The sequence below is a fragment of the Amphiura filiformis genome, chromosome 20 (assembly GCF_039555335.1).
Source record: "Amphiura filiformis chromosome 20, Afil_fr2py, whole genome shotgun sequence".
Taxonomy (NCBI): Eukaryota; Metazoa; Echinodermata; class Ophiuroidea; order Amphilepidida; family Amphiuridae; genus Amphiura; species Amphiura filiformis.
In genome coordinates this window covers 14829315-14857122 of record NC_092647.1, presented here as the reverse complement: position 1 = coordinate 14857122, position 27808 = coordinate 14829315, and the positions used below count along the sequence as shown (strand labels likewise).

General features: G+C 36.5%; 1 protein-coding gene across 1 annotated transcript in view; it reads left to right on the top strand.

The window, feature by feature from the left end:
• The window catches only part of LOC140141806 (intermembrane lipid transfer protein VPS13A-like), a 172320-nt gene that overhangs the window by 135746 nt on the left and 8766 nt on the right, over positions 1 to 27808 (top strand). Inside the window, exons 53-64 of the mRNA XM_072163669.1 lie at positions 15581 to 15724; positions 18229 to 18363; positions 18891 to 19024; positions 20001 to 20127; positions 20941 to 21063; positions 21317 to 21429; positions 22541 to 22697; positions 23871 to 24087; positions 24781 to 24956; positions 25856 to 25981; positions 26394 to 26554; positions 27597 to 27792. Of these exons, the coding sequence (XP_072019770.1) occupies positions 15581 to 15724; positions 18229 to 18363; positions 18891 to 19024; positions 20001 to 20127; positions 20941 to 21063; positions 21317 to 21429; positions 22541 to 22697; positions 23871 to 24087; positions 24781 to 24956; positions 25856 to 25981; positions 26394 to 26554; positions 27597 to 27792 (1809 nt within the window). The remainder of the gene's footprint in view (positions 1 to 15580; positions 15725 to 18228; positions 18364 to 18890; positions 19025 to 20000; positions 20128 to 20940; positions 21064 to 21316; positions 21430 to 22540; positions 22698 to 23870; positions 24088 to 24780; positions 24957 to 25855; positions 25982 to 26393; positions 26555 to 27596; positions 27793 to 27808) is intronic.

Genomic DNA, 27808 nt, shown 5'->3' with positions numbered 1-27808 from the left:
TGGAGTGGACTGCGTCTTCATGCTATGTACGCTACATGTACGTGATGGGTATGCTCCATTTTGCCTGCAAATTATTTGAAAGACCTATATTCTAATTGTGTAGTTGTTTGAACATTGGTTTACAGTTCCCAAGCTCGCAGATTCATGATTGTGATATTTCTCTCATGCTGTGTGGCAGCAGTAGACCTTTTCATATCAAGATCGGAAAAGTTCGGAAAACCGCGATATTTATTTAGTAAGCTAGGGGGTCAAATTGTACCCAAACTGGCAGACAAGAAATGTCATGAATTACGACACCCTTTTTTGCGCGAAAAATACAGCTTATTAAGCCAATTTGAACATGGGTCATCGCCCAAAAATATTTTCCTAGCATATTGAGCTAACACCTCAGCTACTTGGTTTTTCACAATAAGATACTAATGGAAAGAAATGGATAATGTCCGTAATTTTTCGTCAGTTAATTTTTTTTTTTTTTTTTCCAGAACGTGTTTGTTTACGTTCATCACCTCTTCCATAGTCAGTCTCTTACACAACGCTACAACCACACGCTCAATTGCACGTTGAGTATCATTGGCAAAAGTAACACCCTCTTCCCTAAATGGACAATCTAAAGTTCATCTTAGATGGGATGCCTGTTACACATTGGAACTTCACACTGTACATGATGCTGAAGAGGTACTTTTATGTGTGCGCGACGGGCGCGCGACTAGGGAAATTATTTCATGCTTCGGGTTTTATTGGAATTACTCCGTATGAAAAGGTCTGTTGTTGTTATAATTATGAGTCACATGTGAAATGTTAATCATACCATTTGTTATTTCATCAACTTGTACGTAATTTCACTTTTTTCATTGAAATCTACACCTTCTCTCTCTCTCTGTGCTATAGTTAGCCCTTAAAGCTGTAGTTCAGCACTCGGCATATCTGCTGCCAGCGTAATGTAGTTTTTTATTGCAGCTCTCTTTTTGAAAAAAAAAATGAAATTGTAGATAGCAGATATGTAAGCAGCAGCAGTAGCAGAAGCAAAAGGCCAATGACTCGCTCGCCAGTTTTTATCTCTTGGAAAATATTTGTTAACACTATTGACATAAAATGTACTATCTTTGTTTGTATTTCCTTTTTACGTCCTTATTTTCCTGGGATTTTATTTATGGTTTTATCTTTTAAGGGATGGTCTAATGGGCTATTCTAGTTGAAATCCACACTTTGGAATCCCCCTGTGGAAGATTTAAAAAAATATTTCTATAGATGGAGTGTGGTTTTCAAATGGAATTTGGTAGAGTCAGCGTATATATGGCTTTAAATACCTATATATTCCACAACGTGAGTATTTCAAATGGAAGTTACTCAGTTATCTATTCTATTTGAAACCAATACTCCCTCTGGTAGATTAAAGAGTGTGGATCTGTAATGGAATAGCGCAATAAGCAAGTGTATCCCAAAAGTGGAAAGTCCACATGTGAACTCATTGACCCTGTGAAATATTAGGGCTGAAAGATACGGTAAAAATTGAAATTTTTGCACTCCATTTTTTTTATGCTTCTTGTGTTCCAAGCTTCTACCGCGAAAATAACAACACACGAATATATTCCTTTTTGTGTTTAGGTCAGTGTAAGGAAGCTTAGAATTTTAAAAACAAGGGAAACAGTTCAAAATTGGCAAAGCGCGAATAAATTACAAATGAATTGTGCAAAAATGTCAACTTTAACAGTATTTTGTAAGCCAAAGTGGGTAATTATTTGGCCAGTATTCAGAGGGGCCTTCAAAAGCTACATGTTTTGCTTTCATGTGGTGAGTCGGTCAGCATCAAGTTTGTTCAACCAACGTGAAAATAGCATGTGATGACATGGGACCATCCTCCCTTGATTGTAGGTACTACTTTTTACATACTTTATCAGTCAGATATTCAGCCAGCAGATTCAGCTGCTTTAATTGTGATCTTTAAGTCATGTCAGCAGTCAGACACATCTGAATTGGATTTATGAAAACCAAACATATGGGGATCGGGATCCATTTAATCTACTTGCCCATTTGCCCAAATTGAACTACTTGTTGTCATTATGACTGTCTAATTTTTTTTGTCGGAAACTGTACGATAAGTCAAATGTGATCTTAGTTTTGTGGCCGTTTCCCCCCAATATGTCGCCATTTTAAAATGAGCACCATTTTACACCAAATACCAAATAATGTCTCAAATGATAAACATTCTCTGTTCATTACATGTTTTGTCTGATCATCGTAATATGTTAATTGACCATTCTGTGTTGTATTTTCTACGCCTCCCTACATGGTTGTCTTGTGTTGCGGTGGCAATTTGACTCCCATGGCATCAGGTTATTCCAGCAGCATTTGTGGTATTATACATATACTTTTTTTTTCTTAATCACAAGTTTAAAAGTCATGGTATATGGAGCATTGTGCTAATAGTGTTGTGTCATTTTTGTTGCTAATGTGAAGTGAAAAGGCTAAAGTGTTTAGTTAGGTGGGATGCACGTTTACTTTTTCTAGTCTCAAGTAGAAAGTGACCTCAATGTATTTTTCAGAGTTTGAGTGTGGTGCTAAATTGCAATAATCTGTTGTCTACATTACGCATCCATGTTTTGCTGGATACATGAATTTGCATAAATATGTAAAAAATGGGGGGGCAAGGGATAACAGATACCAGCTAGTTACTTTCAAAGTCATCAAATTTTTTAAGTTACATAATGGCTAAACTGATTAATAAGTTAAAAAAACAAAACCTGAAGGTTACAAAAGTATTTGGTGAGGTTCTTGTATGAATCTGAAAATGCCAGGATAGCAAGGAAAGTAAGCAACATTGAAAGACAAACCAATAAAAGATAACATAAACATTTCAATTTGTCATCTGAGATTCTCAAAATGTTGTTTTTTAAAAGACGTAAGATACTAATTGGCTTGTTTCGACTTACTTCTTTAAATATTACTCTGAAAATACATTGCCAGCTTCAGCTTGAAATGGGATCAAGTTTAGATGTAATTCAAGTTAATGTTTTCACTTCCATGATTTTTGACATTTCTCTTCATCAACCTAAAGTAAATGTTAGTGAATTTGTAGGAATGCAGCACATTCTCTCTTTTCTTCATTCTGTGTGAAATTTTGTTTCAATGTAGGTCACTTATAAGTGAAGAGTGTTGGCTAAAAATGGTCGAAATTGCAATGTTCTGAATGTTCAGGGAGAGTATGTTCCAATCCCCTGTGATGGAGACTTACTAATTGGGTGTTGCGTTTAGCGTTTGGTGAATTGTACAGAGACCCACACCTGTACATGTAATGGAGTCAGTTTTGAAAAAAGAGGGGGGTGTGTATTCAGCTAAGTATAGACCTGATACAAGTCTGTACTAGTGGAGGAAATGGGCTGATTGTGATATGCAATATAAGCAACAGGGATTTAAGATAAGCAGTATGTGAAAGGTGCTTAACAGAGATCTAACACACTATTTTCTTTTGATATAACAGTACTAGCATATACTGGGAAGTTTAAAGCACTTGTTCACAAATTCACGAAGACAGTATGATTGAACAAATTTAAGAATATTGAAAGATTTAGGCTACTTTGTATACTGCTTACATCACTTACGGGGTCAGTGGTGGCAGAAGCATTAAAATTTAGGGGTGGATGAGCATATTTTGTTCGGCTATTACTGGAACATTAGCGTGCACATTTTTTGTCAATTTCATGACAATTTTAGCCCAAAATGAAGGTTAATTTTGCTATTTGATAGCCATTGCGCACACACTTTGATGCACAGGGCAATTAATGGGGTCAAATTATGGGGTCAAATAACAAACATCTTTGACTATCATATCAAGTAGTTGATGTGAACACAGAAAATGCAAATGCAAGATTGTGTGTTTTTGTAAAATTATTATTATTTCCTTTGAATGCAACAAAGATGTAATGACCTTTTCAAAAGTTTATTTACTGGTTTGTGAATGTAATATTAAACTGTAATCCTGTGATTAGGTAAGGGTACCATTCCTTTTTCAGTTGGATTTCTTGTTTTCCAGACAGTGTTAACCCTTTTGTGTACTTTAAGCTTTTTGTGCATCTTCAAAGATCTATGCACTATTTTAATGAAATATGTACAGATGTTTTACTAAGTTTTATTTTTGTAATGTGGTTATATTCATATGCTAATGCATCTGTTCATCTTTTTGTTGTTGTTCTGTGGATATTTTACTAAGTGCCACAGGGATCATTCATGGGTCCACTTTTCTTCTTTCTCATGTTTATTAAGGTAGTACTACACCCCCTGATAAATTTTGTGACTAATTTTGTATTTTTCTCAAAAAATAACTACACACTGGTAACAAAAGTTGTGTATATTATAGGGGCAAGGAATCCAATTACTTAACTGAAATTTCAGTGATTCAAGACAAGTGGTTCATTGTATACGTTAAGAAATGAGGTACATTCTAGCGGTACCTCTTTTCTTATCATAAATAACGTACCGCTTGTCTTGAGTCACTGAAATTCCAGTGTAGTAACTGGATTCCTTGCCGCTATAATATACATAACTTTTGTTACAGGTGTGTTGTTATTTTTTGAGAAAAATGCAAAAATAGTCACAAACTTATCAAGGGGTGTATTACCACCTTAACATCTGTAATATTAAGCTCTCAGAGAATTGTCCACATGATTTTTCTGTTGTTTCATCTTCTTCACTGTATTGCTTATGGTAATGCTGAATTGATTTGAAAATCAACAGTGTATGTATACTTTTTTTTAGCCTTGTTTCATTTGTATTATTTTCTGCAACTTTCATGCTACTTTTTAATATTATTAGAATACTTGAAATTATGTATGTCTAGGGTAGAGAGTAGCTAAATTTACTATGTTTTTTTTCTTCAGGGATAGGAGTGTTAGTAGTATCAATTTTTTGTGTGCATTTCAAATTTATTTTGAAAGGATTTAAACCTCCTTAAACTTGCACTGGTTAGGCTACCACACGTAATGATCTGTGTAGAATGTGTCACATTTCACTGCATTATAGATGCAATTAGGGCACATTTTTGCAATTAGTGGACTCTTATGTGATGCGTTTAGGCAAATCACAGTGCACAATTTTGAATAATGGACAGAGGAGGTAATAGAATTCATATCGCCATACGTTTTGATGACATATCTACCAGATTTATTGAATTTCATGAACTTGCTTGGGAACTTCATAGATTATAATGCTCCCATGATTGCAGTAGTGCACCCATTCTCTGTCTGACCCTTCTATGCATTCAATGCTCAATTCTTTGCTGTGACCCATGCAAGCTGCATTTGCTGTTTTCTACCATTTACACAACCATTATACTCTCCATAGGAATTATTGCCCATAGTTCATGCTCTAACCGGTATTATAGTACATATGCGGTCACCTACCTATAATACCTATAATAGCCACCTTGTAGTATTTTAGGATCCTTAGCCCAACTGGCTAATGTCAAGAACTAAAGTGTTGATACACTGTGGTACACATAATGTACAGCTTAGGTAGAGGAACCCAACTGTGTACAGTGATTTTACAAGCCTTGTGAATTATTCATCCATAATTTGTTTTGAGTTTTGAATATGGTGTATGTGCTTTTATGCATCTTACTTCTTGCATTGGGATATTCCAGTTGAAATGCAATAACCCCTATGGAAGACATGACCTTAATCTCCCACAAAGGCAGTATGAATTTCAAATGGGGTCATGGAAGAAGAATAGAGCACGAAGTGCGATGGAATTGCAACCCCAGCGACGTCACCATGTCGACGTAGGTGGCAGCAGCATGTTTCTTTAATTAGCATAAGTCTCCACAGCACTACGCATATTTTTTTACGTAGCTTTTAGTACTATCGTGGAGGCAGCAGCATTTTTCTTTACTTTTCCAATTTGGTGCCTGTTGGCGACGCCATCGGACGCCATTTAAGCGCAGGATAATACACAGGGAAAGCCAACGCTGTCGCCACCTTTTTGTATTGCGCTGGTATACGAGTTGCAACGGCCTGATGGGGTTACCTGAATAGGTGACTCCATTTGAATTTTACAACCCCTGTGTGACAGATTAAGGTCATGTCTTCCATAGGGGGTATAGATCTCAATTGGAATAACTCATTTTCATATTTAAATTTCCCTCTTAAAGTTTTATTGTCATTACTTTATGTTAATTATTATTTTGTTTGTAAGTATATTTTATTTTGTAAATATTTATTTGTTGCTCTTTGCATGTATACTTTTTAGTTTACTTTTAGCTGCCATAACAAAATTTACAGAATGGTCAATGTTACTGAAGTTTTACAGAAAGTATTTTCAAATCTGTTTAACACCATCCATATTTTTATTGGAATATTTGGAGAACCGTTTTTCTGTCATCAGCAATGGTGAATTCCTGATCGTTTACTAGTCATGTAGAACCAAATCACACTGCTACAAAAACAAAATTGAAACATTTGTAGAAGATATATATATATTCATATTTCATTTTGTCGAAGAGACAGAAATGGTATTTTGATTTTAAATTAAGATTTAATTTAAATCTGGTCAACCAGACATACCTATTTTTTTTAATGGACGAACCACCGTTGCGACTGAAACCTTCAGTCTTCACCTGGGTTGTGATGCAAATGACCTGAGAACCGGAAACCCCCGGTATTGATGACAATTGGTGAGGAATGTCCTTTATGATTCTGTCCCAGCCGTGAGAAAGTTTTTTGAGAAAAGTTATTTGCATCATAACCTAGCTGGAGACTGAAGGTTTCACTCGCAACATCGGTTCGTCCATCAAAAAATAGGTAAATCTGGTTGACCAGATTAAAATTAATTCTTAATTACCCAGATGAATGAGGGTCGACACAGTTTTTATTGTGATTTGGTTTGCTGCATAAGTATTCCTACCAGCATATTAGGACTTGAAATGATATGGTTCTACATTTTGATTAGTGATGAATTCCGTACCTGTAAATAAAAGAAAGAGTAGCATTTAACTGTTGAAACAGAACTGTTAAATTCTTCTGTTGAGGTCAATATTTCTGACAAAATTGTTCAGACTTTTAAATTGCTATCATTTTGCAAAGTTATGGCAGTGATAATTTTCTTTTTATTGCATGATTTTGATTTTGTTTTTCTACCTCATGTCTTTGTGTGTGTTTGCTACCACCTCTTTACCTCATCTTCATCTGTCTTGCACCTTCAATATTTGCCGCATCCGGTTGATTGCCATGGCAACCATCATCCGGCACACTTTGTAGGCTGTAAGGTTTATGTGTGTAAGTATAAAATCAAAATGGCTGACTAGCTTGTACAATGTAGGCAAGCTTTCACTTGGGGCATTGGTGGGAGACTTAGTTTCTTGAAGACTTGCACTGCAACTCAAGATGTTAATCTGAAAATTCAACAAAGCTTAACTGACACGGGGAACTCTGAAAACTTGAGTTGTGCTGTAAGTTTTGTGAAATCAGGTCTCTACAGGGTCACAGAGCTAACTTGTATGGTAAACAGGGTGGTCCCTCACAGCTTACATATCGAATGCTCAGTGCCAGAAGTAGGTAAGTGCAAATTACATGTTACTAATTTCTGCAACAAATAGATGGTTAATTCTGCCCTCCATTAAAAATGTAGGTGACTTTGGGGTCTAAGCATGGTCACTTGTGTGTAACTAACTGTTTAGGTGACCATGCATATACTCCAGAGTCACTTGCATTTATTATGGAGGGCAGACTTAACAGTCCATTTTGCTGCTGAAATGAACATGTGATTTGCACTTACCCACTTCTGGTACTGAGCAGTCAATATTATGAACGGTAATGCACAGTTGAATGGTAGTCATCAAGATTGCTTGGGTTTTGCACTTGCACGAAACAAGAATTTGTAAAAGTTTACTTTTGCTCTCGTTACAATATGCTTTCACTCTCTTCCTATCTCACCCATCTCCCTTCTTTGTACCTGGGTGAATTTAATAACAATGCATTTCTATTTTATCTATCAATTTTGTCTGGTAGTGTGAACAAAACTTATAAATCTCTTCAAATAAAAATTTCTTGACACCCTAAGATTTCTTCTTCTTTGAACATATCTTGTATTTCTCCTGATCTGATTGGGCACAAGAGGGGTTGTAAAATTGGAAATAGTAATTCACAATATCTATCATATAATATACATTGGAGCTATCTAATTGATCATGGTACTATTATAGTGGGTCCCATCAAAGTCAAAACACTACCTCAGTTGCTGGGTGGTGTATCATATGCAGAATAGCTTGCATGGAAATTGTGAGGGCCTACACACTACACTATGAAATCACTCTGAAAGTCATTGGGCTATTCCATTTAAAATCCACACTACCCCTGTGGAAGATTTTGGAAATATCTTCCACAGAGGGAGTATGCATTTCAAATAGAATGAACATATTAAGCAACTCTGTTTGAATTTCATACACCCTCTGAGAAAGATTCAACCTGAATCTTCCCCTGAGGGAGAGTAAGTTTCAAATGGAGCTGCTATTGTGTTAATTCCATTTGAAATTCATACTCCCTCTGTGGAAGATATTTCCACAGGGGTAGTGTGGATTTTAAATGGAATAACCTATTTCAGTAGGCATTTCAGATTGTGCGTCTCTAAGATGCAAAGTTGGAGTGTATCTTTTGTGTTAGCAAGAACAGAATTAAGTTATAGTGACTGTATTCAAATATAGTTCCTATAACTTTGTATGAGGAGTATATAACTTTCTAGCTTACAACCTAAAGCTATATTTCCCTCAATGAAGTTTTGACATAAGGCTTATTCTGTGCCTCATGCTTTCTTATAATACAGAGGATACACCCAAGAATGTTCACCAATAACACCTATGAAGGCAGTCAATTACTAAATCAACAGTTTACAGTATCACAAGAATATAGGTTCACTAACATGACATGCACATGCAGGGCTGGATTTGCCAGTGGGCCCGGGTCCAGGGGTCATGATCTGGGTGCGGGTCAACATTTTTAAGAGGGAAATTATTATTTTTTTAATTTAAAAAAAGAAGAGAACGTTGGAATAAGTTGCAATGTGCATCTTCCTTTGGCCCAGTTTGAGGATGGGCTATTCCATTTAAAATCCATACTACCCCTGTGGAAGATTTAGCTATGATCTCCCACATAGGGAGGATGAGTTTCAAATAGAATAGACAATTGGGTAACTTCTATTTGAAATACTCACTCCAGTTGTGGAAGATATAGGTAAAGCATAATACAGAGGAGTATGGGTTTCAAAATGAATAACTATGACCAATTACATCTGAAAAACATACTCCCCTAGTGGAAGATATTTCCAAAATCTTCCACAGGGGTAATGTGGGTGTCAACTGGAATAGCCCAATTGTCTTTATTTGCTCCATTTTAGCATTAATATTGCAAATTTGTGTACTTATTTGTCATGGTAAAGCAACTTCAGGATACACAAGCTGCTTGAAGCAAGAATTCTTGAAAAAAATTCGTTACAGTGGGTGGGGGTGGGTGGGCGGGTGTGTGTAAACTTCAATCTTAAAGAGTCATAGGGGCCAATCATGGTGCCATCTCCAGGGGCTAGCAAAAGGTAAATCCGGCCCTGGATATAAGCAACAAGACTTGTGCCATGGGTTACACTGTTTTAAATTGACCATCACTTCAAGATATGATACTCACACGGTGATACTTACTTTGGTAGTAGTTAGTAAACAATAGTTATCCATGGTTTCAATATAATATTCTGAAATTTGTAGCCACTTGTGTCCATCATGTACCAAAGAAATTGTATTGGAAATAATTGTAAACACAATTATATGTAAATATATATGTAATGTGACATCATGGTGCAATGTGTGATTTTCTGCCCGTAATTTTTGAGTGAAACTGGATTCTTGAGAGAGTTTCAACAAGAGTGAAGTTGGACTGGTAAAACGGGTCTTGGTCCAATTGACAGTGGCATACTGGCCAAAATGTTGGGGGGAGGGGTCAAGAGAAATTGAGAAGTTGTACATACCAAGATTGAGTTCACCTTAATGCAAATTTGCAAATCAGGTTACTTTTGGTCTGAAATTGTTTTATATGAGAATGCACACAACAAGTTTTGTCTTGGTATTTCGAACCCATATTAGCCCAAGAACTCAGTTGTTACCTCACCTTTTACGAATACCTGTTATAGAATCCGCTGACATCTTCATTGTATCATATAATGTCAAGCCACATTGGTCATTTGTCATGTATGTCGTGACTCATCTGTGCATATGCATGATGCCATTTCTTTACCCACAGGCTCAAGGAGGCGGGATGCGAAAACCCAAGAAGTGTACAGCGTAAGAAAAGACATTCTCTTCTTAACCATCGATGGCTGTTTTTAATTCTAACACATCACAAACGTTAATTGCACATTTCTCTTGTACTGACCTAATGCTTGCTAAAATGGCTGCTGACTTCTGTTTGTAGATATTGCTTAGTCATTGCATCTTGTCCTCATCATTACTGTTATGTTTTTATTTTCATTTTTAGTCATTAGTGTTTTCACAATCTTCATGAATATTTAAAAATATTAGTGTTTCTCTTGTTGAAAAGAGCATCTGATTTATATTGGGCAGTATTTCAATTTGTAGACTAGACAGTACTTTGATTTGAAGGATGGACATTATGTTGTGAACTTTGACATGACATGACCCTCAAAGTTCACTAAAAAGGGTTTTTTCTTTGTGCTGGTTTGTATCTATTGGAGTGTTTAGAAAAGTATTCTTTCTGTTTTAGAGTTTTTTAAATGAAATAATCAAATTTAAAATTCTTTCAAGAGAATTCAAACAAAAATAGAAAAATACAAGGTATTTCCAGGGTATCAGCATGTATGATTTAATTTGGCTGTAAACTAATTTTCAAATGCATATGATTATAAATGAACTGACTCAAATCAATATGAATTAAAGTTGTATTTTATCAACTAACTATTCATTGCTAACAATGAGGAGTTGACTAACAAGAAGGGTCTCTAAACTGTTATGTTGTTTGAGCGTAATAATATTATATTTTCAAGACCTGCTTTTGGGTAGTACATGTTTGAGATGGTATGTCACTGTTTTGCAAAATTTAGTTTTGTGAAATTTAGAACAGATTGAATTTGATTCAAGCAAATTTAACCAGAATCAGCAGACTGTTTAATCTTTAGGAGAATCCAAATTGATCCATGGTCCCTGGTTTGTGATCATCACACATAATTGTTGTACTCATATGAGAATCCAAATTGATCCATGGTCCCTGGTTTGTGATCATCACACATAATTGTTGTACTCATATGAGAATCCAAATTGATCCATGGTCCCTGGTTTGTGATCATCACACATAATTGTTGTACTCATATGAGAATCCAAATTGATCCATGGTCCCTGGTTTGTGATCATCACACATAATTGTTGTACTCATATGAGAATCCAAATTGATCCATGGTCCCTGGTTTGTGATCCCCACACATATTGTTGCACTCATGTGAGAATCCAAATTGATTCTTGGTCCCTGGTTTGTGATCCTGACACATGTTGTTGCACTCATGTGAGAATCCAAGTTGATTCTTGGTCCCTGGTTTGTGATCCTCACACATATTGTTGCACTCATGTGAGAATCCAAATTGATTCTTGGTTCCTGGTTTGTACATTAAGGCTACAGTTATTTTGTGTTCTACTTATCTGATTTGTTATTATTTTAAGGTGATACTTGCACAACAGTGTAACTGATGTATATTAGCTACATGTGATTTATTCTATGACAAGAATATCCTTTAAAAGGGAAGGCAGTGTATTTTTAATGGGAAGTGTGAGTACTAATAGTAATGGTATTGTGAGGCTATATGTGATGGGAAGTAACTCCGCACTTGGTTTGGGGTGGTGTTAATCCGTATGTATTCCTTTTTGTCTCATCTGAACTTGTTCAGAACGAGACCATGCATTCACTATTTCTGTCAGTATGTGCATGTATGAATGTGCTAATTTGCTTTGAGTCTCATATCTCGTAAAATAGATGCCATTCTACAAGTATCACCCCTAGTGAAATGAAACTGGGTAGCAATGATCATTGGGTGGGGGACTTATGGTGACCTGAAAGATGTTGAGGTCAAGGGATATCTTTGGGTAAAATGAGTTAAATATGCACAAGTACTAAAAATCTTATTTTCTCCTGGAAATAATAAGGTCAATGGTCACTCGGGGGTCATATACGTGGGTCATATACATGATTTTTACGTAATTTCAGAAAATGGCTATGATTGGACAAATGCTTACTAGAAATGAATTTGAAGGTGTGAGAGATGCGCATGTAACAACAACTAGAGGTCATCCAGTGTCAAAAGTCACCTGGAGGTCACATTGGCTCCCTAATTATAATAATCACCCTTTTCCAAGTTAAGGCTCAATTCAGACGAGGCTACAGCACAATCAGTGCTCTTGTTTTTGAAATTAATTTATATAAAGTTTGTTATTTGTGCAAGTGTCAGTTAATCATATGAACATGTAGGTATACTACTTGCTAATCAGGACTCACACTTAACTTTTTAATCAACATTACCAATAACCCAGATTGGACCAGTTGTTGTGGTTCACTACTGGCCAACCTTGGCTATATATATTAACATTGTTACACAAAGTGCATGGTCAGTTAAAAGTTTTGTTTAATACATGTCTTTATAAGGTGAAATTTTACTAACAGGGTTCAGATTTACAAGAAGACATCTGAATAAGTTACTGCCTTAAAACAAAATAGTAATTAAGAAGAACAGATGATTATTTTGGAAGTATTTTACATAGACGCTGAGTAAGAAACAGAAACTTTTTCCTGTTGAAGTGAGGTGAAGTTGTATACATGTAACATGAACCAAAATCTCTCTATTGCCTTGGCTTAGTCTCATATGCCCATACCCTTAGTCTCATATGCCCATACCCTTAATTCATACAGCATAATCTCATCTTTAATTGCCTGTATCATTGAAATCATCGCATGCCTGTTTGAAATTGCAAAAGGTTTTTGTTAAATAATTTGATACATTACAAGTTTTAACTAATTAAACATTTGATTCATTGCAAGTCTGAACTAATTAGCCTAATTTTATTCCACCAGCTGGGATATTGACTGAAACTAGTGAATGGTCGCATAACTTATTTTGCAGAATTGATTTGCCAGTACTTGCTTGTTAAAGGGCTGTTCCAGTTGAAATTCATATACCCCCTATGTAAAACATGACCTTAGAAGCACTCATTCAGGTAATCCCATTTAAAACTCATACTCCCTGTGTGGATGATTAAGATCACGTCTTCCATAGGGGGTGTATGGATTTCACCAGGAATAGCCCAATACATTTTGACTGCTCCCTACTACATTCATTTTATTTTGCAGAATGTTTCTTGTTTTTGATTGGTTGTTACTTTATGTTTTTTTTTTACATTACCGTATTTCGTCAAAAAAACGCCCCCGGGGGTGTTACATTTTCCAAACGGGGGGCGTTTATTCAAGGTCAATTTTAGAACGATAATTCCCGTTAAAATCATTAGGTAAACTTAAAACTCACGCTAAAATGACGAACTATGAACTAGAAACACTGACTTCTGGTTCACTTCTGGGTTTCCAATCCAGATTTTCGCCCAAAAGTGATGCTATTATCGACCATGTGTGCAACTTGGTAAGCTTACTACACAAGATAGCATGGAAATATCAGCATTTTTGAAACATCTTGGTTGACAAAAGTGGTGGGGCGTTTATTTGAGGGGGGGCGACTATTTGACGAAATACGGTATATAGGATCTTTTGAATTACACAACTCAGACTGGTTTTTTTTTGGGGGGGGGGGGTAAGCAATATTTCAATTATTATGTAAAGAATGCAGGTGGTTTATGTCTGAATTAAAACTGTAAAAAAGTATGGGCGTTTATTAGAGGGGGAGCATCTAATACAGAAAATATGGTAAGTGGAAGTTGGTACATGTGTAAACATTACAAATATGGCAAAATACCAGGTTTGAAAACAAATTAACCAATAATTATGGCTTTAAGTGCTTGATAGAAATCGCAGATCAAATGTTTATTTTCCTGCCTTTTTCCTTGGATACATATTGATGTTTTTCACCAAGAAATTGTAGATTTTGTTTGTTTCTTGTTATCGCTTTGCAATTGAAATTTGCTAATTGATTGTTTTGTATTTTTTTTATTATTACTTATATGATGTTTCTTTTTTAAACTTTCAAATGCGCCCTAATAACGTTTAAGCTTTCTTTGTTGCCTTCTTAATTTAGTTTTATGGTTAGATAGAATTGTCTTGAAAGAAAATACCATTGTTGTAAATTCACACCTGTCTGGTGTTTTGTTAGTAAAAGCCACCTTTTGATGTAGGATATGTGTCAATTCTTAATTAAAAAGTTTGTTTTGTACTTAATGATGTGACATATTTTATTGACACAAGCAATGCTAGATCAGATATTCTTTGTGAATATGTTTTGCAGTAGGGCACTTCATGACATTAATGAAAATGTGAATGAAATGTTAACCGATGAGAACTACCTGCCAATTTCTTTGTTGCCTTCTTAATTTAGTTTTATGGTTAGATAGAATTGTCTTGAAAGAAAATACCATCGTTGTAAATTCACACCTGTCTGGTGTTTTGTTAGTAAAAGCCACCTTTTGATGTAGGATATGTGTCAATTCTTAATTAAAAAGTTTGTTTTGTACTTTATGATGTGACATATTTTATTGACACAAGCAATGCTAGATCAGATATTCTTTGTGAATAAGTTTTGCAGTAGGGCACTTCATGACATTAATGAAAATGTGAATGAAATGTTAACCGATGAGAACTACCTGCCGATTGGCCCAAAAGAAGTTTTCTTTATCAATTGGACCAATCAGCAACATTGTTAGAATACTTTCACCACACAAAAAAAAATTGGGGTGAATTATTAGCAAAGCTCCATTCTAATTGGTGATTAAAGTGAAGATATGACATGTAATTGACCAATCAGAGGCAATGTTAGATCGGCAGGTAGTGATCAGGGGGTTAAGCAGTGACTGGGATGAATTGTTTATTTCTGGTTGCCTACTGTATTTTTAGTTATACAAGCAAATTCAGAAGCTACACAAATTGATGCCTCTTGTTTCTTATTTGGCATACATACACAAGACAACTTCTAAAAAATGGTAACACCTAATGGTTGTGATGGTAAACTAATTATTTATGTTTTAACATAATTATGTGATTGATTGATTATATACTTTATTGGTTGAGGAAATTGTTAACAAGAATGGACTGATATGAAAGAATCAAACTTTCAGATCATTCATAGAATTCTCTTCTCGATCTGCATTTAGTTTTTAGTTGTTGACTTTCACAGGTTATCAACTCAAGCCTTGAATATTCAGTGATTTTATTTATTCCCATTTTATTTATCTACTCAAATGTTGAATATTCACTATTATTCAGTGATATTATTTATTCCCAATTATCAACTCAAATCTTAAATATTCAGTCATATTATGTATTCCCAGTTGACATCTTTTTGAGCTGCTGAACTAATTTTTTATGATAAAATATTTATATTTTTGACTGACATTTAGGTTGGAGTTCATATTCAACTGAGCAACTTTGGCATGACCAAGATGGTGATTTTCACTCCGCGTTATGTATGTGTGAACCAAACTGACTATGATATCTCATGTTCTGAGCCTATGGGCAGGTGGTATGATATACCTAAAGGAGAGGTAAGTATCTTGCATTAACAAATAATAGGCAATTGTTACGATTGTCCATTATAAACCAAACCTATGACCTCTTGTGTTCTGATATTTGTGTCAGTTTCATCCTGGTGTTTCAATCCAAAATAGTGCTACCTTATTGTTTAACTCTCTTCACGCGGGTATCGACTGCAGACGACAAGTTTCAAAAAAATTTCAAAATTCAAAAATTTCAAAAATGTAAATTTTCATGACAATATTTGGAACCAGTATGCAAAATGCATTAAAATGAGTACAAACAAGCCTATTTTTGGTTCAGTAGTTCTTATGATAGCTCTTGATATTTTGAGAAAATATTTCAAAAACTTGAACTTTTCCGTTGAAGCAGAGCATTAATTGTACACTCAGGCAGGGCAGTTCACATTAGTTGTCTCTATGTACCCACATATACAAGTGGGTACCCCTGCATTTGCTGAATATGCAAATAACTTGTTGGAGGTGTGACATGCCCTAGTATATTCACCATTCTTATAAACTCTTGAGAAAGTTCCTGCAATCTTATTAGCTCTTAGCCATGTGATATGATACGGTTCAGTGTGTGTGAGTTGACGCGATACGCTAACACAGTATTTGAATTAATCAGGCGAATAGCAACAACGAGACTGATCGAATCTAAGCCCTAGGCAATTCATTGTAAAATGTATACTTGTGATTAATATTTTTTATTTCAATTGAAGTGTTTACGAATGAGAATAAAGGTATTGTTTTTATCTGCTGCGGTGCATCTATCGTCTTATATCACAAGGGCTACATCATTATTTTTGACATGAAACAACTCGGCTTTGACTTGTTGTTCTATTTAAAATAATGATGTTTCCTGTTATATGTGATACAATTTGGTCCATGATGGCCAAAGGTGGCAAATTTGAAATTGAGATAAAGGCAAAAATATGGAGTAAAAAACAAGAAAATACATAAGAAAATACACATCACAAAACTTCATAACTTAAGAACCAGATATGCTAGACCTTTGGTGTTTTCAGTATATGATAGCTTAATGTTACTACAAGATAATAATTATAATAATAATTATAGCAACTCAATTTTTAAAAATGCCTCCTTTGGCCCCCGTGGAGCAGATCGTGTCACATATGAGACGATAGATTCACGGCAGCAGCTAAAAAAAAAACCTTTAGGGCCTGTTGAGGAAAAAACTGGTCACACAAAAAATTTGACATACTCAAATTTTCGTCCGTCATCCGACGAGACTTTTTCAAGAGTGGTTGACTGGAGCGGGATTTTGGTCATGTGACTTAGATATGACGTCAGAGTCACATGACAGGATGACAGGTTGGTAGACGGCTGGTAGGTGGTGGCGGCCCATGTCCTTATTGAGATCCGGGTTGTGAGCAGCAATGTATATGGATTCTTTCACCCCCCGCTGGAACCATCTAGAGTCTGTATTTAATATGTCCACTTCTTCAGGCTTGAATTGATGACTGAGTTTTCATGTGGGACCCAACCGGTGAGCTCTCGTGATTATGTTCTTTAAACCGTTTGCAAAGGGGTCTTTCTGTCTCTCCAATATACCGAGAGTCACAGTCTTCACATTGAATGTCGTAGACAACACATGTACTGGTCGGATTTGCTAACTTTGTCTTTAGGACTGACAAGCATATTGCGGATAGTGTTAATAGGCCGGACATGAACCGTTACCCCTGCTTTCCTGATCTTCCTGCTGAGGGCTTTTGTAACCCCTTGGATATAAGGCAGGCTTATGTGACCCACCGTGGGGGTATCACGTTGAGCAAGAGGCTTAGGAGTGATCTTGTTACTGCCAGTTAAGTTCCAGGCCCATTTAGTGTAGCCACAAACCAACAATGCTTGTTGAACATGATGAAGTTCTTGTTCCAGCTTCTCATGGTCAGAAGAGATGACATTGGCACGGTGTTTAAGTGTTCTTATAACACCCAGTTTGTGCTCGAGAGGTTGATGGCTATTGAAATTTAGGGCCGCTACAGACTCCGAGTATTCGACATAGAATATTTGGTGTAATATATCAAACATTCATTAGAACTTAAACAGTACTGGAAATAGAATGGGAATAGATTGAATAACGTAGATATGTTACATTGAATATTCTTCGTCAAATAAAAAGTCTGTAGGGCCGCTACTTCTCTAAATATATATGACTCAGCTAGAGGAGTAGTTGCTCTGGCCTTACGACAAACAGTTTTGATAATCATTATCATTAACCCTAACCCGTTAGGGAAAAGAAAGAAAGAGAGAAGTTGTTTGCTCTGGGTGGGATTCAAACCCGAGACCCCTCGCATGCCAAGCACGGGATCGGCGACACTTTGCCACAGGTCTTGGGCTTCGCTGGCCAGCGAAACCATGCCTATATATCACTTAGGGCGATTGTGTCATCACACCACGAGAGATGCACGCAAGTAGTATTTTGTAGTATTCAGGCGTGTTAGGGTTAATGTAGCATGTCAGGTCAAGAGTTTGTTACTATTGTATTTACACAGTGCATTCCATTTTGGCCAGTGGACAAGAAACAAGACCAGATGATGGTTGTGATGGAGAAAGATAGTGGCAGTGCAACATCCAAAGGATTCTTATTTACTGATCCCCATACAACAGTACTCAAGCTAGAATCGGAGGTAAGCTTGGCAAAGACATACCTATGTGACAAGATAAGTTACTTCCATGGACATGTTGGCACCCTCGGACCAGGGTAGGCTAGCTTCTGTGGAAAAACTGTACATTTTACTGTTAACATAGTCCTTTTTTGTGTAAATCCAATGAAAATGAAGATGTTAGAATCACATTTTTAGTGACGTTTCACCACTGCACTGGTTTCATCAGACTGGCAACTCATCACATCTGACGGTTTCCTTTTATAGGCAACAGGAGTCACCATAGAGGGCGTGATGAGTTGGTTAAAGATGTTGTTGACCTGGGCACCTTGGGAGAACAATGCTAGTGCATTGAAAGGTTACCCAGGTTAAATAAGAATGAAATTAATAAATAAAATATGGAGTGACAGCCTAGCTGCAGCTTAGCTGAACGGACTGAAAGTGTCGCAAATACTGGTCACAAATGACGCACCACTTTCAAATACGCAATTTCTCTTTTCCCCATAAATTGTGTAGGAATAATAATTTGTATGCACTGATTTTGTTTTCAGATGGGAGGAGCGATAGTTGAGGTTCATGTAGCAGAGACTGGGAACATCATAGTGTTCAAATCGTTTCAAAAGGATAACTTTACCATCCAGCTGGTCAATGACCTCACTGATCAAGCAGTACACTTTCACCAAGTGTGAGTATTGAGTTGTAAAACATTCTAAGCCTATTATGACCCTGTCAGGTAATGCATCTACAAGCCCCCTTTTCGGCCAAGATCATGTGGCTTCGCGACCTTTTGGGTATACCTTTGCCAAGTATCAGGATTGTACTCGATCGTGTAACAGCCATTGATATTAGATGGAGAAAGCTTTGCAGTCTTCGTCAGTGGTTGGCATGATGCCTCCAGGTCTCATTAATTCAGTTGTTGTCTATGTACAGGCAGGGGCAGCTTGCCCCTGGGTTGTCCATCACATAATCAATCCAGGTACATTTGGGGTACGTTTTGGGGATTTTGGGCCAAAAGTGCCATTTTGGCCCAAATTTGACCTCACAGATGAACTTATCAAGTCTTTGCCATTCTAAATATGTATACTTTTATATAATTTAGACCAACAATTTAGCAGTTATAAGGCCCGTAAGTTTCCAAAATTCCAGGGTTCAGACCAACCTTAAAGAACTAAAGAGCTACTGCTAAATGACTGACTGACCAAGCTTTGAAATTACAGAGGAGGACAACACAACACGAATTATTTTTTGCCTTAGCATAAAGTATTAAAAAAAAAAGTTGTTTGATTTAACGTGCGCTTCAGCTAGGCATGACCTAATTATCAGCACACTTCAACAATTATTCCGCTGCCATTAGGATATATCAGAATCATTTCCGCTTCACCAAGTCTTAGTCTGCAGCTGATGCGCAGTTACTCTCGGCGACTTAGATTGTGATTACCCCCAGCAGCTCCCCATTTTATACCTGGGTGGAGTGAAGCAATTGGGAATTAAGCTATCTTGCTCAAGGACGCAACACACTGGCCGTGGTGGGGCTCGAACCCGCAACCTTTCGATTATAAAGCTCGCGCCCCAACCATTGGGCCTCCGTCCTTAGCATAAAGTATAGTGTAAGAAATAACACAGCTCTAATTTTTTTGTCTGTTTTTCTGTTTGTCTACTAGTGGCATCACTGACCAGCATTTGTTGGGCCCGAAGCATGCTATGCTGTACACGTGGCAAGATCCAACCAAAGAGAGGACACTGACATTTAATATAGAAGGCAAAGATTACAAGAATGCTCTCATCAAGGTATGTACAAGGTGTCCCTGACCAGCATTTGTTGGGTCCGAAGCATGCTATGCTGTACACGTGGCAAGATCCAACCAAAGAGAGGACACTGACATTTAATATAGAGAAGGCAAAGATTACAAGAATGCTCTCGTCAAGGTATGTACAAGGTGTCCCTGACCAGCATTTGTTGGGTCCGAAGCATGCTATGCTGTACACGTGGCAAGATCCAACCAAAGAGAGGACACTGACATTTAATATAGAAAGCAAAGATTACAAGAATGCTCTCATCAAGGTATGTAATATCATCCCCACTGGTGAAGTTCCATAACACCCATTACACAATCAAATCACAAAGGGTAGGATTAAGGGTAGACGCGGTATTGTTGGTCGAAGCATCAAAAAAAATTGATTTTCATTATCTTAATCAATATATTATTGAAAAATAACATTTTGATGTTTTGCAAAATATCATTCTGCAAATCATTTCTTTGAAAACTTGCTTGATTTATTTTTGTTAATGAGTTATTTACGTTTTGCAAAAGTGGTGTTGTTTCAGCCCTCTTTACAATATAACTCGAGAACCACAGGACCTACAGAAGTATATCTGTGATATTTGAATTCTTCTACACACTCGCTATGAAATGATCAATGCAATTTTTGCGAAAACTTACTACTGTTCGCAAAATGCTGTGAACTACCACATCGCAACAGTTTAAAATAGTTGATAACCTTAATTGTAACCCTTACCCTAATACTAACCATAACATCTAACGGATCTCTCATGATGACGGCACAATAAGCTTCATTTGTCTTATTCATATATTCTTTCAGGATGGTATTGGTGAGGTGAAGTTGAAGAACAATGATATTATATACTGGGTGTCTTTCTTAGATGGTACGCAGAGGAAGCTTCTGTTTACACAAGACTTAGCTACAGCTACTAAAGCACAGCAGGTAGGATTATTAACTCTCTCCATGTGGGTGTCAACGGCAGACGACAAGTTTCAATTTTTTTTAATTCAAAAATTTCAGAATTGTAAATTTTTGTGACCATATTTGGAATCAGCATGAAAAATGCATTCAAATGAGTACAAAGAACCCTGGTATTGGTTCAGTGGTTCTTAAGATATAAGAAATATGGAAACTTAATTAGTTGGAAGGACATATAGTGTATAATTTTTCTTCTATGTATTTGTGATACTTACAGGCATCTGAGCTGGAGCAACCTGATCAAGAAATCATCTTATCATTACCAGGGTTAGGTCTATCGTTAGTCAACAACATCAACAGATCAGAAGTGGCTTATATTGGAATCAGAAGGTGGGTGAATAAGTATAGAGACCATTTAGAATTATGCTAAATTGTTATTACAATATTCTTAGTCAGTGGGAGTGGTCTATTAGTAGACACATAATCTGATTGGACAATTGCATGATTTTGGGTGTCGTCTATCTGGCTGTAGACGACCCCACGTCATCATGAGTGTTGGTAACGCGTAACACGCTCATAGAGGTGCGCGTATGTATCGCGCTGTATGTGTAGACGCAGTGCGGAGTACTGCACGCGCTAGCAGCACGCCGCAACAAAAGATGTGAAGTTGTAAACAAGTTTCGTTCATTTTAGAAAAAGGGAGTTTTATGGACGGTAACTTAATTTTTGCTTTAAAAAATAGTTAACAGTTATTAAAATAATATTTAACTGACTAAGAATGAGAATAAACGATAGGAAGTTTTTATATTGACTATCCTCTACCTATGATAGACGACAGGCAGATGGTCCAATATTTTTATCGTAGTACAGCTGGTATCCACTACTCAAAATATTGGACCTGCCTGTCGTCTATCACACGGTAGAGGATAGTCAAAATAAAAATTACTATCGTTTATTCTCTAAATGTTTCATGTAGTATAGATTATTGTCCCTGTATTTTTCCAATCATAAATGGATGTTTTATTATACTGGGTTGTATAAACAATATGAGCTACCTTACAAAATGACAAAATATTTCCACATCTTTTATATCGATGACATGGGTACAACTTCATTGTACATGAACAGAAGTTCATTAATGTGTTTCCTTTGATGTAGAGTGGTACATTATATAGTTTTGTACTTAACATGAGAGGGGGTCAAAAAGTTTTAGGTCAATTAAGAGGGGGGTCTAAAAAGTTTTGGGTTCATGGAGAGGGTGGTTATATTTTTTTTAAAATATATTTTCCAGACCCCCCCTCCCCACCATAGTATTTCTGAACACTCCCAGGGTCAAATACAAATGTTGGAACCTCTCCTTGCATGATCTAATTATCATAAAGGCAAATTTGGGTACCCTTTTGAAATTATACATTGTGCTGGTATAAAAATTATTTTTGAAAATTTCAATATTGTGCAACAAGCTGCATTACATTTTGTAATTGTGCCATACCCTATTCAGCTCTGGCATCATCTGGCAGAACAAAGTACGCAAGAGGTGGAAGGATTTGAGTGGACGAGAGGTGCATTCATTGGAAGAAGCTTGGCAGAAAGCACAGAAAGAAAGCCAAATAAACAAAGATGCACCGCCAAAGATACACAAAGTCGACAATATGGAGGTAAGCATATGATAATGATGAGTTGGTTTCAAGATCCAATGAAACTTAAAATCTAGTTGTAGGAAGTGCTTCTTATTTCCAGGTTTAAGAAGGGTTTCTTGTTTCCAGTCTTAAGAAGAGCTAGTCCTTACCTAGTAATTGTTAGTGAATGGTAATATTGGCATGAAGGAGGTGAAAATTGGATTTTTATCTACTATATGGATGGGTAGAAAGTAGTAGGCAAACCCAAGACCCCATCAACAAAGATTTATTGAGGATTTCTGTAATACTCCCAAGGGATGCTCACATTGGGCTAATCCAATTAGAGTTCGCACTCCCCATATGGAAGAGGTTAGAAATATCTTCCATGAGGGAGCATGAATTTCAAATGGAATAAACATATTAGGCAATTTGAATTTTATACACCCTGTACAAAAGATTGAACTTGAATTTTCCACCCAGGAAGGATGAGTTCCAAATAGAGTTGGTTAATGTGCTAATTCCATTTGAAATTCATACTCCTCCTGTGGAAGATATTTCAAACGTCTTCCACAGAGGGAGTGTGGACTTGAAATGGATTAGCACATTTTACCAGAATACTCTGATTTTATACAAAATGTGTCATGATTTTGAACAAAAACAATTTTGAAAAAAGATTATAACCAGAAATACTGAGTTTGTGTTAGATGGTTGGTAAATGCCCCTTGGGCAAGTGCCAATTATGAGTTAATAGCTGTTAACATATGCAGTATCCATCCAAGTGACTGCATAAAACATAAATGCCCAGCCCTGGATTTGGGTTCAGTTGCATACTGTGTTGTATGAGTTGACTATAGATGAGTTGACCTCAATGTTTATCAACAAAGGCAAGGGACCGGTATATCGATATGCTTTTCTGAACCCCATTCAACCACTACACTGTTCAATAGCCTGATTGTGATGTGGCGGGAGTTTTAAAAACACAGGCCCTGAACAAAATATGATACACACGCATACTGCCAGGCAAAAAACAATGGAAATTGTGATGATGCGTGCGCATACTGCCAGGCATTGACATCAGAAGTCAACTCATCTATACATTGCAAAGTGTTCTTGACACAACATGTATTGTTTGAATTGGGGGGGGGGGGGCTTCAAGATTTAAGACAACTAGGAAAATGTTTCAGTCCATTTTCTATTTCTGTTTTTCTTTAGGTTGATTTTGCCAACATGAGTATGTTGAAACCCAAGCATAGAGGCCTACGTCGTACATATCACCCAGGCATATGGGCACAGATGAGAAAGTCTCCCCATCAGTTGCAATTCCACACCAAGGTGAATAGGCTACAGATTGACAACCAGATGCCTGCACCTGTGTTCCCTACCATATTGGCACCTGTGCCTCTGCCTAAGAGTGTGGCAGCTGAAAGTGGTAAGTCTCATTTATCTTGGTGTAGCCTCCTTTATTGAGTTAGATTATCAGTACTACCAAAAGTATAGGGGTAAATAATAATAGTGTGTGTAAATCTTGCTAAGATCTGTAATTTTTAAAAAACAATAATAATCTTGCCATTCTGATGACTATACATAAGAATACATGCGTCATGCAGCAATGATCACATGCCAGTGCAGTATTTTGCTTTCTCGCATGTGATTGTGGACTCGGTGGAGTGACTGGATTCATCAGCTTCATGCACAGGAATGAACTTGATAAAAATGGTCACAAAAGTGGATATGAATTACATCCAAACATATTTTAAGGTTGATCTGTTGATAAGAATGTCAATAAAAGAATCGTTTTGAGACCCAGTCGCGTATCTGTTACCTGATAATAAGGTAGATACCTTTTTTTCCTTGTGGAACAACACTGGTTTCCACTTCCTTGTTCCACTTGAAATAATGGTATCTACCGTGTTATATCAAGCAATAGATACACGGCTGGGTCTCAAACCAATAATTCTATTAGCTAAGTTTTATGCATATTGATAAATACAAACAAGTTTTTGAGTCTGTACTTAACTTGCTAAGTGAAAGCCATAGTTTACTTGGTGTTGGCCGATAATCTGCTTATTCAGCTCATATTCTGTTGAACCTGTTTTTTTTCTCTGCCCTTTTTTGTTGTCAGCTGCCAAGCCAGTGATAGAATTCTGCTTGATGATGAGCTTCTCAGATTACAGCAGTGTGATTAAGGTGAAATATATGAGGCTGCTAGTACAAGAGATGCATGCCAAAGTTGACATAGGATTCCTCAATAATCTCATGCAAGTATTTGCATCAGATCAGAGTCTAGAAGGAAAAGAGGTAAGCTTCAAAGAGGGGAAATGTTTGAATTACCGTATTATACATAATTTATGCCCCGGAAGCTTAAGTTAATCACTTTAGGGGAGCGTTTATTAAAAAGGATAATATGAAAGTCCAAATTGGTAATTTACACACAAATAATAAAAATACAGTGTAACTGAAATAAAACAATCATCATAATTCTGAAACTGGAAGGTTTAGATGGTAATTTTATTTAGACATTTGACAGAATTTAGTTGTACAGATGCACTGAAAAGATGGCACTTCAAAGGTTGTCCCTTGACAAATTACATAGGGGACACTTAGTAGAGGAGAGGTGCTAATTACAGTGCTTTGAATCCTCCAAAATCTGGAAAAAGGCACTGTATAAATCCAAAATTTGTTAATTAATTTGTTTATTGATTAGGTTGATAGCCAAATTATGGCTTTGACCTACAGAAGAATTAAGTTATAATTGAGAGATATTGTTACTATTAAGGGTTTGGCTACATTAGGATATTTGATGATGTACCTTACTCAAAATATTGCATGGTGTACAAAAAATGTCTCCAACAGGGGAGTACGTTAGGAGAGGACAATACCACAAATTTTATTTAAAAACCAACGACTTGTATCTTCTTTTAGGCTTGTCTAAGACCAATATTCACTTGTTGATAGAAGTATGATATAAATTTAAAATGACTTTTGTTTATCCTAGCCACTGTAATTTTCCTTATAATTAATTTGTCCCTTGTACCCTTGTATCTCAATGGACTTTAAAGTGATATAAAGTGTTCAGTGGAATGTGTGCATATTTTGGAACATTTAGTATTGGATATGTATCATTGTTGTACTGAGTGCGTAAAAGAAAAAAAATACCCAAGTACATTAAGTATTGTGTGTTTAATTTGCATTTGCAGAGGGAGTATATGGATTTGGATTTAGCTGTAGTGACAATACCACTGAAAGAAGCAGAATCTATCAAGGCAGCACTGGCCAGGGAGGCTGTCAATTACTACGATGAATTCCACCTGTCCCCACTAAAGGTATGTACAATCTGACATACAGATTTCATGGTTCCATGGAGTCTAGAAAAGTTACAGAATTTTAAAGCTGGGAACATTTTTGGTCTTTTTTGGGAATTCCAGAAAACAGTCAAAGGTCATGGAAAAGTCATGGAAGTGATATTGAGAGTTTATCAAAAACTGACTTTCTTAAGAAAAACCAAAGAAGGAATCCAAGTTTTTGTTCACAAAAGTGGGATGCCAGGACAGCTCAATGAGTATGAGGGCTGGTTGGATTCAGGTATGATGATTATGATTTAATAGTTAGAGAATTTTACTGAGTGAAGTCGGTGGAAACACTTTAATCGTATTGTGATGCTAAAAATGTGCTATTTCATTTGAAATCCAAACACACCCTATGGAAGACATGACCTTTTTTCATGTTGCATTTCAGATCCATGTCAGCTTCTCCTTGTCAGACATTGGGGACGAATCAGAAGCCGATGGAGCGGAGACTCAAGTAGCTAAGAAAGCCAGCGCTGGACAAAACACACTCAGGTTCTTTTTACAGAGTGTGGGTGTCACGCTTACTAATGTAGATGATGTGCTCTTCAAGTAAGTTTTAGACTAGACTTATTTTTTGAATTATTGACCAAATATTGGCAAAAAGTATGTCTTTTTGGCTAAAAAAAGTCATTTTTAGTCTTTTGGACTTATCCATTAATGCAAAAAATAAGACCATATAAAAACAATGAAATTTTTTTTTTATAGAATGGAGCGTCTAGATTACAAAAAACGTACAAAAAACAAATTTTAATATGTTTGCAAAAATTTCTGAATTTGTTAATCATTTTAAAAACATTTCCGGATTTGGAGAGTCCCTGAACCTAGAGCTAAGTGCTGCAATAATTTATGGTTGATTTAAAACCACAAAAAAATTACAATTTTTGTCTCAAAGGGACCCCCAGTCGTGAGGCGCTTCGCAATGCACCCTATGGCAAGCAATTGTCCGCATTATTTTCAGAATTTTTTTTGGCAAGCCACTGGCATCTGTTTTATGCTTATGGTGACAACTGAAAAACTTTCTGTTTGTATAGTGTCATGAAAATGTTTTTGCGAGACTTTGGTTGTGCATCATAGCGTGAATGCCTATCAGTGTGTGTGTCTTTTTGAATTGTTGTGACAAGACCATGCACTAAAAATATGTGTTTAAAAACAAATACGGTCAACAGATCTGTTTGGACACAACTGTACTGTCTCTGTTCCCCAGATTTTGGGAAAAAGCCTGATACTTTATAAATACATAAGTTTGTCAGTCATCAACCCAGAACATTGACGAATGAGGGCAGCAGTCTATGAGGCTTTATTGGGTGGATAACATCATAGACTATTATCCAACTATAGATTGGGCAAATTTGGGTATATCGTTTGTGTAAGAAAGCACAAAACCTAAGCCTAACCCTAAATCCTAACCCTAATCCTATTATTATTTTGTGCTGTCTTACACAAAGGATAAACCCAAATTTTGGACTTGTTTGCTCACAAAAAACAAATGCACGACTTCCACATTCACTCATAAACGAAATATTGTTCTGATGGGCCAATCCAATGTTAAATTCTTATCCTATCAGTGGTGTATTGTACTTGTTCATTTCAGACTTGGGTACTTTGAACGTAAAGCTCAGTTCTACAATCAGCCCCAGTTGGTGATGGAGATAGCTAAGCACTACACCAATCAAGGCATCAAGCAGCTCTATGTACTCGTCTTGGGTCTTGATGTCATTGGCAACCCGTTTGGATTCGTCAGGGGAGTGTCCACAGGTGTCAAAGATTTCTTCTATGAACCATACCAAGTGAGTTATGACTTTG